The 13,245-nt window shown below is 45.6% G+C and overlaps 1 protein-coding gene and 1 long non-coding RNA gene across 2 annotated transcripts; both read left to right on the top strand.

Annotated features, from left to right (window-relative positions):
• The first annotated feature begins 2,080 nt into the window (after nucleotides 1-2,080).
• LOC123497747 (uncharacterized) lies at nucleotides 2,081-4,368 on the top strand. Its single transcript, XM_045234465.1, has 2 exons — nucleotides 2,081-2,440; nucleotides 2,857-4,368. The coding sequence occupies exon 2, from the start codon at nucleotides 3,258-3,260 to the stop codon at nucleotides 4,233-4,235; it is 978 nt and encodes a 325-aa protein (XP_045090400.1). The 5' UTR covers nucleotides 2,081-2,440; nucleotides 2,857-3,257; the 3' UTR covers nucleotides 4,236-4,368.
• A 715-nt stretch (nucleotides 4,369-5,083) lies between these two features.
• On the top strand, nucleotides 5,084-6,921 carry LOC109762449 (uncharacterized). Its single transcript, XR_006671482.2, has 3 exons — nucleotides 5,084-5,501; nucleotides 5,569-5,864; nucleotides 5,954-6,921. It is a non-coding gene; the product is annotated as an uncharacterized lncRNA (long non-coding RNA).
• Nucleotides 6,922-13,245: the final 6,324 nt, after the last annotated feature.

The following is a 13,245-nucleotide window of genomic DNA, read 5'->3' as shown; positions in this document are numbered from 1 at the left end:
GCACATTCAAATCTAGTGGGCATCACAACTTTAGATCAAAAAAAAAAGATAGGTATAGGTGCAGCAACACTGAGCCATAAACTTAATAGGCAAGTTGAAGATTCACACAGAGGAGACAGCAATGGCTTGTAGTTATAGCTATGATTATTCTTAAACACAATGATGGTACTAAATAGGGTAATCTTCGGATGGAGATAAAAGATGCAGCCATCCTAAAAATCATGCCGAGAAGATCTCACTTAACCAGCAGCATGCTTCATCAAAAAATCTCCGTGATCACCCTTTCAGCCGTTCTCAAGCCTTAGTCTTCATCCCCCTAAAGTAAGAAAATTGAATCAAACATGAGAAAAGGGAACAGAATACATGGCGTTCATTTGTATATAAGAGAGGAGCAGGCGCAATTCGGTACAAAACTCAAGTTTTTTCTCCTAGATGGGCTTATAGATGCCTCGGCCTCCTACCGATGCGGGTTTCGGCTCCGGGTCTTCATAAGCATTCATCTCAACATGGTAGCGAAGGATCCCTCAGATCCTTCACGTGACTTATTTGTGACAAACTAAAGTGTGCCACCAAACTGTGGATAGTTTTGGGCAAACCCCGACAGTAGCAAGGACTCTTTAACCACCTGCAGGTCTGCACATGTTACCTTATATTTGAAGTTAAGTGCTTTACAACTGTTTCTCCAGTGCCAGAATACTACAAGATATATGAAACGCCTGTCTCTGTCATCATGACTTGATCGCTCCTCTCATGGTGCAATAAATCGGTTTACAGAGTGCCAAATGAATGTGGGACTAGCTAGCTGTGTCTAATTATTTACCAGCTAGCTAACTGTGTTCTAATTAGGCAACAGTCGAATTTTCTGCATCAGTTGTATACAGAAGTACAAAACGGCAGCACCTCCTCTCCCTCTCTCTCGTTCCACCTTATAATTAAACGGGTTTGGACTTTGCAAAACTAAAACGAGTAATTTCATCGCAAGTCTTCTCTGGTCACCCAGACCCCGCCCGCCTATGGGTCAGAGTGTGTTGATATCCATCGTCAAATGTGGAGATGGGGGGTGGGGGGGGGGGGGGGGGGGGAACCTTGGTTGAACGAGAAAAATGATAATAGAAACAAATCCAAGACTGATAAGGAATGAAAAGAAGAATTAGTGAAAACTGAAGAATGCCTAGAATGAAAACTAACTGAAGAATTGAAGATGCATACTCAATCTCGGCTGCGAGATAATGCTAGATGATAAGTGCAATAGCCATGCAATTTTGCAGACTGGGGAACAGAGGCTGATTAAATATTAAAAAAATTGAAGACTGACTGGAAAAAAATTGGTTGTAGCTCACAAACTGAAGAATGAACAAACGTACCCAAACTGAAGAAAAAAAAATTCATTGTAGCTCACAAGTTGAACCATGAACAAACTTACTCAGACTGAAGAAAAAATTGATGTAGCTCACTAACCGAAGAACAAACAAACTTATTAGAGATTTATATCGGACTGGCTGAATGAAACACCAAACACACACCCGTTATCTCCGAATGACGCTCACAGAATAAAGTTAGTCATGAGTTGGTCGTCTATGGCCGTAGTACTCCTCGCACCGCAGTGTGGTTGCACTCGGGAATGGACTTCGTTGTAAACATGTCTATGGCAGAGAAGCCACCTTGAGTAATGACAAATTCTCTTCCCCCGCAAAAAAAAGTAATTTTGGACGGAGGGTGTAGTAAATAATTACTGAGAATGATGTAGGGAAAATACGCTGATTTTTTTTAAATAATATATTTTTTATTAATTTTCAGAAATAATACTCAGTTTTGATATTTTTCGAAAATAATACGGCCTCGTCCTCCAGGTGGACGAGTGGGGCCTGTCGCTCTCCTGCTGGACGACTGGAGCAAGTCGTCCTATGGGTGGACGACAGGTGGCCATGCTTCCACGTGGCGCCCGGCGATTGGCGTGGCCACGTCGCACTGCCCCCCCTCATCCCGGCATGGGCTGTTGTTGCCCCGGGCCCAGACGACACGGGCCTGTCGTCCTTCTACAGGACGATCGTCCACCTGCTGGACGACAGGGTCCCAGCACCCCACCGACGCTCCTTTCTTCCACTTCCTTCCCTTATCCTCCTCTCTTTCTTCCTGGTGTTCTTCATCTCTTCTCTTTCCAAGTCAAAAAATAACCCATTTGTACACCAAACTGAGCCAATTTTTCCCTGATTTTCCACCGTAGATACGTTGTAGATAGTTGGGGGAGGCAAGGGAGACCTCGATCTAGTGATGGGGTAGCTCGTGGTGGTCGTGGTGAGCATTTTGGTGGAGGTGGTGGTGAACATTTTGGTGGAGGTGGAGATGAACTAGTGAAGCTGCGGCATTGTGGTGGAGGTTAAGCTCCGGCTCCGGTGATTGAAGGCCGCCATTCGTCGTCGTTGCTTCGCACGCTTCAAGGGTATAATTTTACAGACATTTTCTCCTATAGATGTTATTTGCTCCGGTAATATTTTGTATTAGGTGTGTGAATATTGCTATTTGCTCCGGTAGTAACCGATATATTTTTAGATGTATAATATTTAGTTGTGTGAATATATTCTGTTGCTCCAATAATATTTTGTATTATATATGGATGTCAGTTTTTTGTAGTTGGTGCGGTACTATGTGTAATATATTTAGATGTCAAACATGTAGTTGTATCAATTTGTTGAAGTTTTTCCGTTTATATTACGTAATATTTTTAGGTGTGTGAATATTTTTAGTTGCTCTGTTAATATTACGTAATATATGTACTTGTCAAAATTAAGGAGTGTGAATATGTTTAGTTTGTCATGCTGTTTAACAGTTGTCTGTCCATGTTAAATAATTTAATAGGTGAGCCGAGATGTCCGACTAGTGACGTTCATATTTTACTATGGTCCTGGTACTGTCCAAACAAATGAGATTGGGATTGGTCTGAGTGAATTTGAGCACATAGAGGTGCCACTGGCCGCCCCTCAAACATGTTCTCTTAGTCAGTTGAAAGAATGGTTGACAACATGTTTAGGGATGAATACTGAAACGCACACCGTCGGTGTTCATGCATTGTGGACCCGGTCAAGTATAAACATTTTATTCTATTTGAGGCCAATAGAGCGGGGCTCTCAGTGGGTTCGCTGGTTACAAGGTTGCGAAACCAGGGGATGCAATCCTTGTGCCTTAGTGCTTCCCGTTGTGAAGGAGGTAATTGCACCTGAAGGCGAGGGTGGTTACAATCCTGGGCAAAGCATGATGGGATGCAGCACTCAATGTCAAATGCTGGAGATGATGGTTACAAACAAGGGCAGAGTAGTCAGGTACACGGAGGAAATATCGATGATTATTACAGTGGGGAGGTGGACGGTGACGAGGTACATGGGCACATGCAGAACCAGATGGAAGATGAGAATACAGATATTGACATTGGTCATGCCGATGATTCCGACGAGTCTAATGGAGAAGGGAACCCAGAGGATGTGCCGAATCCTGCATCATGGAATCATGACTTCTCATCAGCAATGATCCTGAACGATGGGCATGATTCTGCCTGCCAATATCACCAGAATAACATTGCGACGGGTGCTATGTATCCCAACAAGAATGCTCTAAAGGACGCAATCATTCAATGGGAAATGTCCACACAAAGTGTTTTCACAGCTGAGGTCTCAAGTCAGAAATACTTGACAATGGTATGCAAGAACAAAGACTGTCCCGCCAGGGTGCATGGCTATCTCCCTAAGTATGGCACAAGTTGGGTGATCAGTGACCTAGTTCATCACACATGTCTTATTCCCTGCATCCCTCAAGATCATGCCAACCTTTCGTCCACGGTTATTGCTCGGTTGCTTTACAGCGAGATAGTTGAGTGCAAAGCGATGGAAGTGAAGGCTATCCAGACAAAAGTATTCGTGAGGTTCAAACACAGAATGTCTTATGGCATGGCTTGGAGGGCTAAGCATAGGGCTCTTGAGACCAGATTTGGTTCTTTTTTCGATGCATATGATTCTGTTGTCCGGCTCCTCCACACGCTGCAGGACCGGAATCCTGGCACCTATGTCGATATCCAAGACCTCTTCATGCCAGAGTTCCCCACTGTGAGGGTGCTGCATCGACTGTTCTTCTCTTTCAGTGTATGCACTATGTTTGAAATTTGTGAGGGAACCGCGGACGAGGAGCAAGAGCAAGAGGAGGAAGAGGAGGAAGAGGTCGAGGCAGAAACTAGGCACTATGTTTGAAATTTGTATTAAGTCTGCCACTATGTTTGCAATTTATATTAAGTATGGCACTATGTTTGAAATTTTTATTAAGTTTGGCACTATGTTAGAAATTTGTATTAAGTCTGGCACTACGTTTGAAATTTGTGTTAAGTCTGGCACTATGTTTGAAATTTATATTAAGTCTGGCACTATGTTTGAAATTTGTATATGCAGGAATGGCGGGAATGGGGTTGCTTAGTGCGTACATTGATAGAAAGCATCGTGCTGCGATAGGTTCTGAGCGCAAGCTTGATGCGCTGGTCACTCGCACTCAAAAGGAAGACTGGAAAATACACGAGGGATGGGTTCAGCGGTACGTGCTTTAGTTATTTCCTTCAAGCATGTATGAATGAGACACACAAACTGATTTGTCCTCACATGCAGGTTGAAATGGGTTGGCCTTTTACCTTTCGCGCGTCTGGTTGAGTCCACGGAGACCTCCAAACGCCTCGCCATCGACGCCTCTTTGCTCACATGCTTAGTGGACCAGTGGAGACCTGAGACCCACACGTTTCACTTCCGCTGGGGAGAGATGGCTCCTACTCTCCAGGATGTGTCCCTTTTATTGGGACTACCATTGGCAGGTCATGCCATAGGACTGTTGGAGGCACCGGTTGATTGGCAGCTTGGTATTGCACAACGTTTCACGGGTATTTATGACCGTGCTCCGGCGCTGACATCGGATAATCATGGACCTAAGTATGAATGGTTACTCCATTTCCAGGTTAGTTCCCATGTCGCTTAAGTTTCAGTTGTCATGCAACTGTTTTTACAGAACATACCTTCGCTATGTACTAATACTCTCTTTGCTCATCACAGATCCAGAAGTTTCCGGGGTATCCAAGGGTCCCGTTGAATGCGACACAGATCACTCGTAGTCTGGAGGCATATATACAGTGGCTTCTCGGCAAGGTGATGTTCACATAGAACCATGTCAGCACTATTAGCGCGAGCTACATCCCTATTGCACTGGAGATCGCGAGCGCTGAGACGCCGAATCAGATCACCCAAAGGAGTTGGGGTTCGGCTGTCTTAGCGTATACATACCAAGCTATGTGCAATGCCTGCCAGCTTACGTCACCCACGTCAGCCCTTCTTGGATGCCCTCTATTTCTGCAACTGTGGTCGTGGGAGAGGTTCTCCATAGGACGACCGGACGTACATGTTGACGAGCCTATGGATATCATGTTTGATGTTGAAGGCATCGACATGCCTACCTTCAGTCTGAGTTGGACATGTCGCAGCGTATGTCTCAATCTAACTTTTGTTCATTTTGTACACTATGGTTCAATCTAACTTTTATTTTCCGCAGAGATGCTTTGCTGGTGATCAGACCAGACGAGCTTACACGGCACTAAACGAGCAGTTTGATGCGTACAGTGGGGTGATCTGGCAGCCGTACACGCAAGAAGCCATAGATGCAAGATACCCCGGCAGTTTGTCCGTGCTGTGCACAAGAGACGCCGATTATTGGAAGACGAAATCGAAGATCATCTTCGATGTCTTCGTCGAGGAGATGGCCTAGCATAGGGTTATGAGGCAATTTGGTCTTCTGCAATTGGAGACACCTCCCCCTACAGAGGCCCCGCTTCACGGAGACATCCACAGGTACTGTCTAGTTATTCAATATTGTATTGTCCTTCAAATTTTCCATAGTTAAGTTGTAAGTTTATTGTTCAACGAAAACCAAATTTTAGGATCACAAAGAAGGGGATTAACAGGACTGCAACTGAGTGGCTAGTTAGGGTTCAGCCGTACGTTAAACAATGGGAGACTGCGAACACACATCTGTGGCACGAGAATCACAGCTTTGATATGGAGGAATTCAATCTCTATCTGCAGCGGTACATGACCGGAACACGGTTGTGCATCGTTCATCACAATCACCCAGATGAGATACATGCCCCTAATACATCGGATATGTACCCGAGCTATGATACTTCGGGCTCTAGGCAGCACGCGGTAAGAGCATTTCTCTTCGTATAATGCAAGTAGTGCATACATACTTTGTCGTGCACACGTAATAATCGTCCTGACAATTTCAGGCTGAGTTGACTCACCAACTTGGCGATGAGGTGTCCAACTATCAGCGTTCACTGTCGTCTGCACCTCTAATGCTTCCTCAGACTCAGGTCCAGACCTGGATGACGCACATTGAGGGGAAACTACGATCTGTGTATCGAGCTATTACGTGCACACGCACTTCGGACGTTCTTCACCAGCATTGTCGTGGTTTTGTCACGGCAGATGTCCTAAGGAAAGGACTTAGTCGTGGAGCCATCGCTACGAGTTAGCTTAAAGGGGTTAAAGCAGACAAGGGACGCAAAGAGTTTTAAACTAGTTCGGCCCCTTACGATGAAGGTAAAAGCCTACGTCTAGTTGTGATGGAATTGCTGGGGTTTCGATGACCAGGGAGCGAATACAGTTTGCCTGAGTCTCGAGTTGTTGTCTGTTGTCCTTGAACCGCCGCCGGGTCGTCCCCTTATATACATGGGTTGACGCCCGTCGGTTTACAGAATCCCGAGGCCGGCTCATAAACGTGTCCGGCCCGGTCTCTGCTCTTTCTATCTTACAACACAAGTTTACATATCAATACCAGTTTATGTCTACAGGCCTTAAACCGGCTCTGGGCCCTGGGCCTTCATAAAGCGTCACCGTCTGTCTTCATGGGCTTCATATATAATGAACTACTTATGGGGTTAACCCGGCCTCTCTTGGCCGGTTTACGCCCAGTGGCAATATCCCCAACGTTAGGCCCCAGATTGATTTGAACTGGTTCATGTCAATCCTCAATACGTAAGAAAATTCTTTCTTCAACATCTTCACATAATCTTGTAAACCGCCGTGACGTCACCTTCTAGGACCATGGTAAACCGTAATGACGTCATCTGTTATTTAAAACTGTATATAACCCGTCTTCATTAATGGGCCTCCGAGGATCGAGGCAACAGAGCTATCACACCCCTCATTTTTCGGGCTCCTCGATTCCCGCGCCTGCCTTTTGTCCATTCATCTTATAAATAGGGTCGAGGGGTCACTTTCACTTTCCCCCTCGTGCCTCTCCGCGTCGTTGTCTTCCTCGCGCCGACCGACCCTCGAGCTCTGCCGCCGCCATCGTCCTTCGCCTCTGCTTCGACAAAGGCCGCTGCATCAACCTGATCATATCAGAGAAACGCGACGATCTTCCGCTGCATCCTCAGCTCCAGTGAGTTCCTCTTCTCCTCAGTATAGATCCGCCATTAGGGTTCGGTGTTCTTCGTAGTTCTTCAAAGCTCTTGGAGCTGTCCTTTCCTGTTCTTTTCATTAGCCCAAGCAACTAGCTGGATCGATATTTCTTACGCGGCTGTAGCCATAATCCCCTTTTTATTAGATCTGCTCCTTTACACAACAACTTATCTGAACTTTGCTGAACTGTTCAAGCACTTAAAATTAGGTCGGAATTTGTTTTGATTTCCAACGCACGGCAGATCTGAATTTACCATGCCAAGCTGTGAAACTTGTTTTTCCGTCACTTACGCGTCATTAGACTTGTATCTTTAATACCATGTTAGGCGGTTTAACTCCATAGAAAAAGTGATGACCCAGTAGATACCATTAGTCCCCTGTTGAACCGCCAAACGCATTCATCTTTGTACTGTTTCCATTGTCAGACTCCGGTTTACGAATAACCAACTCCGGTTTAACAATATGCTTACATCCTTATACCGTTGTATAGTTGTCCATTGTAAATCTTAAACCGGCAATAATCATGTTTCAGATCTTCACTGCCATGGCCAAGCAAGTCTATGAATGCAATTGGGCTCCTTCTCGAATAACCGAGGAGCAGTTAAACAACTGCATTAAAACAGGCGCTTTAGCCAAGAAAGACGTCATCCACTGGAGGGTCCCTGGCCCGGAAAGTCCTCCTACCCCCAAGGATGGAGAGGTAGTCGTGTTTGCTGATCACCTGGGTCAAGGTTTTAGACCTCCCGGTTCAAAAAAATTCCGAGATGTACTGGCCAGTTTTCAGCTGCATCCTCAAGACATCGGTCCAAATTCTGTGACCAACATCTGCCACTTCCAAGTCTTCTGTGAGGCTTAACTACAAGAGGAACCTACAGTCGAACTGTTTAGGGATTTCTTTCACTTAAACCGTCGCACAGAGTTCACGGACGGACCCAATACGGAATTGGGTGGAATGGTGGTTCAGAAAAGGAAGGAAGCTACTTTCCCTCATCCCAAGCTCCATAGTCACCCCAAACAGTGGAACCAGACTTGGTTTTACTGCAAAGATACATCTCCAACCGATGAGAACCCCTTACCGGGTTACCGCCCTCACCGCCTTAGTAACACACATCCTTTTCCCCAGAGGTTGACTGCCAAAGAGAGGGCCAATTATGCCCCTCAACTATCAAAGCTTAGAGCCTTCATGGCGAACGGTTTGACAGGAGTTGACTTTGCCCGTTGTTGGATAAGCTGGAGTATTCTGCCCTTAAGCCGGCGCTTCGGTTTGATGTGTGAGTACACAGGGAGTTTGAAGGATCCTCAACGACACATTGATATTCAACTTACAGATACAGAAGTTACTAAAGCTGTAAAGAAGATGCTGAATGAACCGGAAGCTGTGTGTGGCCAGACCGGACTACTCCCTTTCTGCACCTTCACAAACCGCCAGCTGTAAGAATTATATAATCTTTTTATCTTAAATTGCTCCTGTCCAAATATTCTCTGAAAGTGTGACTGTTTTCTGACAGGGTGATGATCCGTTCTGGAATAAGAAACCTCCGCAGGAGAAACCAACAAAACCACAAGACAAACCGGCAAAGCCAATTCGCCCGAAGACCAGGGTTGTTAAAAAGCTGCCAAGAAAAGGACCACTGCATCCTCCGAGCTACCTGCTGATGACGATGTGGGTAACCCGGAATCAGAGGTAGAACTTGACTCTCTTGTTTCATTTTTCGTACATCTTATTGACAATGATTATTATCAGGACGACGCTGAAGGCAGTCACGCTGATGATGTAGAGGTAATCATTCTCTCCTCCGATTCAGATCCTCTGCCAACATCAAAAATCCGTCGAGCAAACCGGAAAGTTAAATTTTCTCACCCCCTTGCTTACTTGGACCCAAACTTTCTTTTGAAGACACAGCAGCACGAGGCTCGCCGCACAACCCGGCACAGCGGCCAAGTAGTTACCTCCGCCGGTTTACCGAATACTCCGGTTCAGAAACGCCAATGAGAGGTCTCTTATACCCCTGACACTTCATGCCCCAAAGCGGGTTGTTTCCGCCAGCCTCTTAATCCATCTGATTCAAATTATCAGGTTACTTCCCACTCATCTTCTGGCGAGTCATCATCCACAAAGCTTCCACCCCTCAAAACAGTTCTTGGGTGAGCTATACACTTGTTTTTATCCCTTATGTGTTATTTTTATAGACTGTACTGATCCATATGCTTATTTTTCTCAGTGCCAAGCCCAGACCCAGTAAGAAGGCTCGGTTGGATAAACCGGTTGATGATAACGTGGCTGTTGAACAGGAAAAAACTCTAGATCCTGAAGCAACCGATGCTGACGCCACGCTTAATGACCCACCGCCTCAAGACCATGACTTCTTTGCTGAACAGGTGGAAATTGCCACCGCAAGCCGCGCTGACCAGCCAATCAGCCCTGTCCGAACCGATGATAAACCGGTCAGTCCAGTTAAGGACACTTACAAACCACCAACTCCAGAAAAGGCTGCTGATGAAAAAGATGATGATATTATGATTACTGGCATTGGCCATACCACTCCTGGTAATCCTGTTGCTTTATCAAAGCATACTGCCAAGGATGAGCTCTCTGCTATTGGCAAAGGCAAATGGAACGCCGATCTGTCAAACTATGCTCATCTCAGTGCTCAAGACCTTCACTCTAGCTTCTTGAACCGTCTGTACACCAGCCGTGACTATGAAGTCGGCTTGGTAAATATGATGAAAGAGCGATATGAGGTAATTAATACTCAACTCTGGTTAACTATCTCTCTTGTGAATTCCAAATATCAACTCTAGTAGCCCCCAAGTGACGGTTTATGATATCAATCTAAACCGGGACTTTTAGTAACGATCTTTATATTTGCAACACTGCATCTTTTTTCACTGTTGTAGTCCCCAAGGGCCGGTTTAACTTGATAAAGATGAACCGGGACTGTAGAAAAGTTCCCATTTCAGCAATTATGAGCAAACACACATTAGCCCCCAAGTGCCAAGATTAATACTTGTATTGTGCTTGGGACTTGTAGAAATTTCTGATAAAGAGCAAATATGCATTAGCCCCCAAGTACCAAGGGCATAACTTGTTATGTGCTTGGTACTTCAAATATGTACTGTCAACTCATTATATATCTGTCTCTTTATAGACTGAGCTGAATAAGAAGGAAAGCCAAACCGCTGATCTGCAAGAGAACCTCAAATCTCAGCAAGCCGAAACCTCCAAAGCCAAGGAAGAGTTGACCAGTGCTCTAGGCGCTATGGAGAAGCTGAAAGAGGGCTTCAACAAGGAGCGGGCGGATTGGGAGACAGAAAAATCCGCTTTGCGAAAAAGGGCCGAAGACGCAGAAGCAGCTCTTAAACCGGTGGTTGATGAACTTTTTTTTTGAAAACTCTGACAGTAGGAGAGGCTCCTACTGACTTTTAAATTAATGCAGCACCAGGATCAGGGGAGGTGTGGCCCCATAGTTACAAGGTATGTAGATGAGTAGTACAATACAATCTAGTTAGAGCAAGGAGGTGTCAAAACCTACTAGAAAGAAGCAAGCTAGGGGGGTGGTAGAGATCAGAGAGTGCCCACCAATTCTCTGATGTAGGGATGGAGAGTGATTTTGGTGCGGTGTACCATCATGGACATATCATCTTTGAACCTGCCTCTCCAGGATTCCATTGATGGCATCACATTCCTAAAATGTTTATTATTTCTCTCTTTCCACACACCCCAGGCTGCTATGATGAAAATTTCCATGAAGAATGGACCACGCCAGGATCTTTTCCCCTCATGGATGAGTTCCAGCCTGCATTGGGAATCATGCCAGTGCATTCCAATCGCAGTCCAACATTCAGTTGCAAATGGGCAGTGGAAGAATAGGTGGGTCACTGTTTCCTCCGGGGGCGTGTCACAAAGCAGACAAGTGTACACATCACCTTCCAGTTTATACTGCCTCCTCCTCAACATGTTTCGAGTATTCAGACGGTCAGCAAACAATAGCCAAGCAAAAACTTTCCATTTGTTCGTGCATTTGGATTTCCAAATCCAAGGAAAAACTGCATCCACCATAACATCTTTAAAGCAGAACTTATAGTAGTCACTTGATTTGAAAGCTCCCAGTTCTCTAGCATCCCAGACACAACACCATTTGTCATTTGTGTCACTGTTAGGATTAATCCCCACAGTTAGAGCCTGAATCTCTTCAACTTCTGTTCTTGCCTGAGGATAGAATGGTATATGAAAAGCCTCTCCAATGGTGCTAGATCTCAGCAAAGTCTGTAGTGACACATCCTCATCTCTCGCAAATGAAAACACCCTCGGGCATGCGGTGTCCAGTGGTTGATCACTCCAAAGATCCTTCCAGAACAAGGCTGTACTACCGTCCCCAACTTTGATCTTAGTCACTCCTCTGAAGATGTCTGATAATTGCATGAGATCCCTCCACCAGAAGGAGCCACAAGGTTCCGAGGCATGCGGTACAACGACTGAGTAGTATGCACTCCATATCAGATTCACCCATGGCATATCTAGTTTGTTGTAAAACTTGTATAGCTGCTTGAGCAAAAGGCCTTGATTCTGAATTTTAAGGTCCACAATCCCAAGTCCCCCTACAGCCTTGGGGCGGCACACGAGTTCCCAAGAAGCAAGAGAGGTGCTCTTTGTCCCATCCTCCGTCTTCCTGCTCCAGAAGCATTGCCTACGGATTTTATCCAGGTGTTCCACTATCTTGGGAGGGATTCTGAGTGAGCACATGGCATAAACCATAAGCGATGACACCACTGAATTAACATAGGTGGTTGATGAACTGACCGGTGTAAAGCGGCAGATTCATGCCATGACTGCTGCTGTGTTCGGTAAACATCTTTTCCTTATACTTTCACCATGCCTTCCCATGTGTTATCGATTTACTAATGTGTACAATGGTGCAGGAACTCGCATTAGCCATCTGGGCTCTGATGTACAGAAGAAGTTGAAGGCCGCCTACACTCTGATAGAGCAGTTGTACACCGGCGTGCAACGGATCATCTATACCGCTTCACACAACAATCCTCCTCGCACCTTGATCAAGGAAACCTTAGAAAGGTTATCTATGCTTCCCGCCCGGGTTGAAGAGCTAAAAAAGTCTGCCGCAAGAACGGGCGCTCTGACCGCACTAATCCGGGCAAAAGCATGGGTACCTGACTTTGATCCAGTGGAAGCAGCCCAAGGCTATCCCATCTTGAAAGAAGACGGAACAGAATTTGGCAATGATGATCTTCGAACCATAAACCGGGAAGTACGTCCATTGGCTTGTCAACTGGCTGAAGAGGCGGATCTCTCGTACTACCAGGCGAGTTATGATGACAAGAACAGACGGGTTGCTGCACCAATTCCGGAAGCGCAAAATCTTATCCCACCAATCCGTAAGCACACTTATGCCCCTGACATTGAACCGTCCACACTTATAAGCGATGAAGCTGTATTCCAAGCCCTAACTGGGATCGACTGGGCAACTGTTGACTTCCAGCCACTGGGTAGAGAGGAGGGAGTTGAACTGGTGCGAGATGATCCGCAGCAGTCAGGCCAAGCTGGTGACCAATCATAATCCGGAGGCCGGTTTAGTCGTCCACGTGCTACAACTTCGTATTTTGAGAAAACAATTATCCTTTTGGGCACTGAAACGCCTTGTAATAGGCTAGTTAAAATACTTGTTCTATTATGCCTTCGTGCATATTTATCTGCGACTGATGCTGGCTAATCCGCCATGTTTAAGATATCATGTTCATAATCCAT

This window comes from Aegilops tauschii, chromosome 3 (assembly GCF_002575655.3).
Source record: "Aegilops tauschii subsp. strangulata cultivar AL8/78 chromosome 3, Aet v6.0, whole genome shotgun sequence".
NCBI classification, from domain to species: domain Eukaryota; kingdom Viridiplantae; phylum Streptophyta; class Magnoliopsida; order Poales; family Poaceae; genus Aegilops; species Aegilops tauschii.
This window is presented reverse-complemented; position numbering and strand designations above follow the sequence as displayed.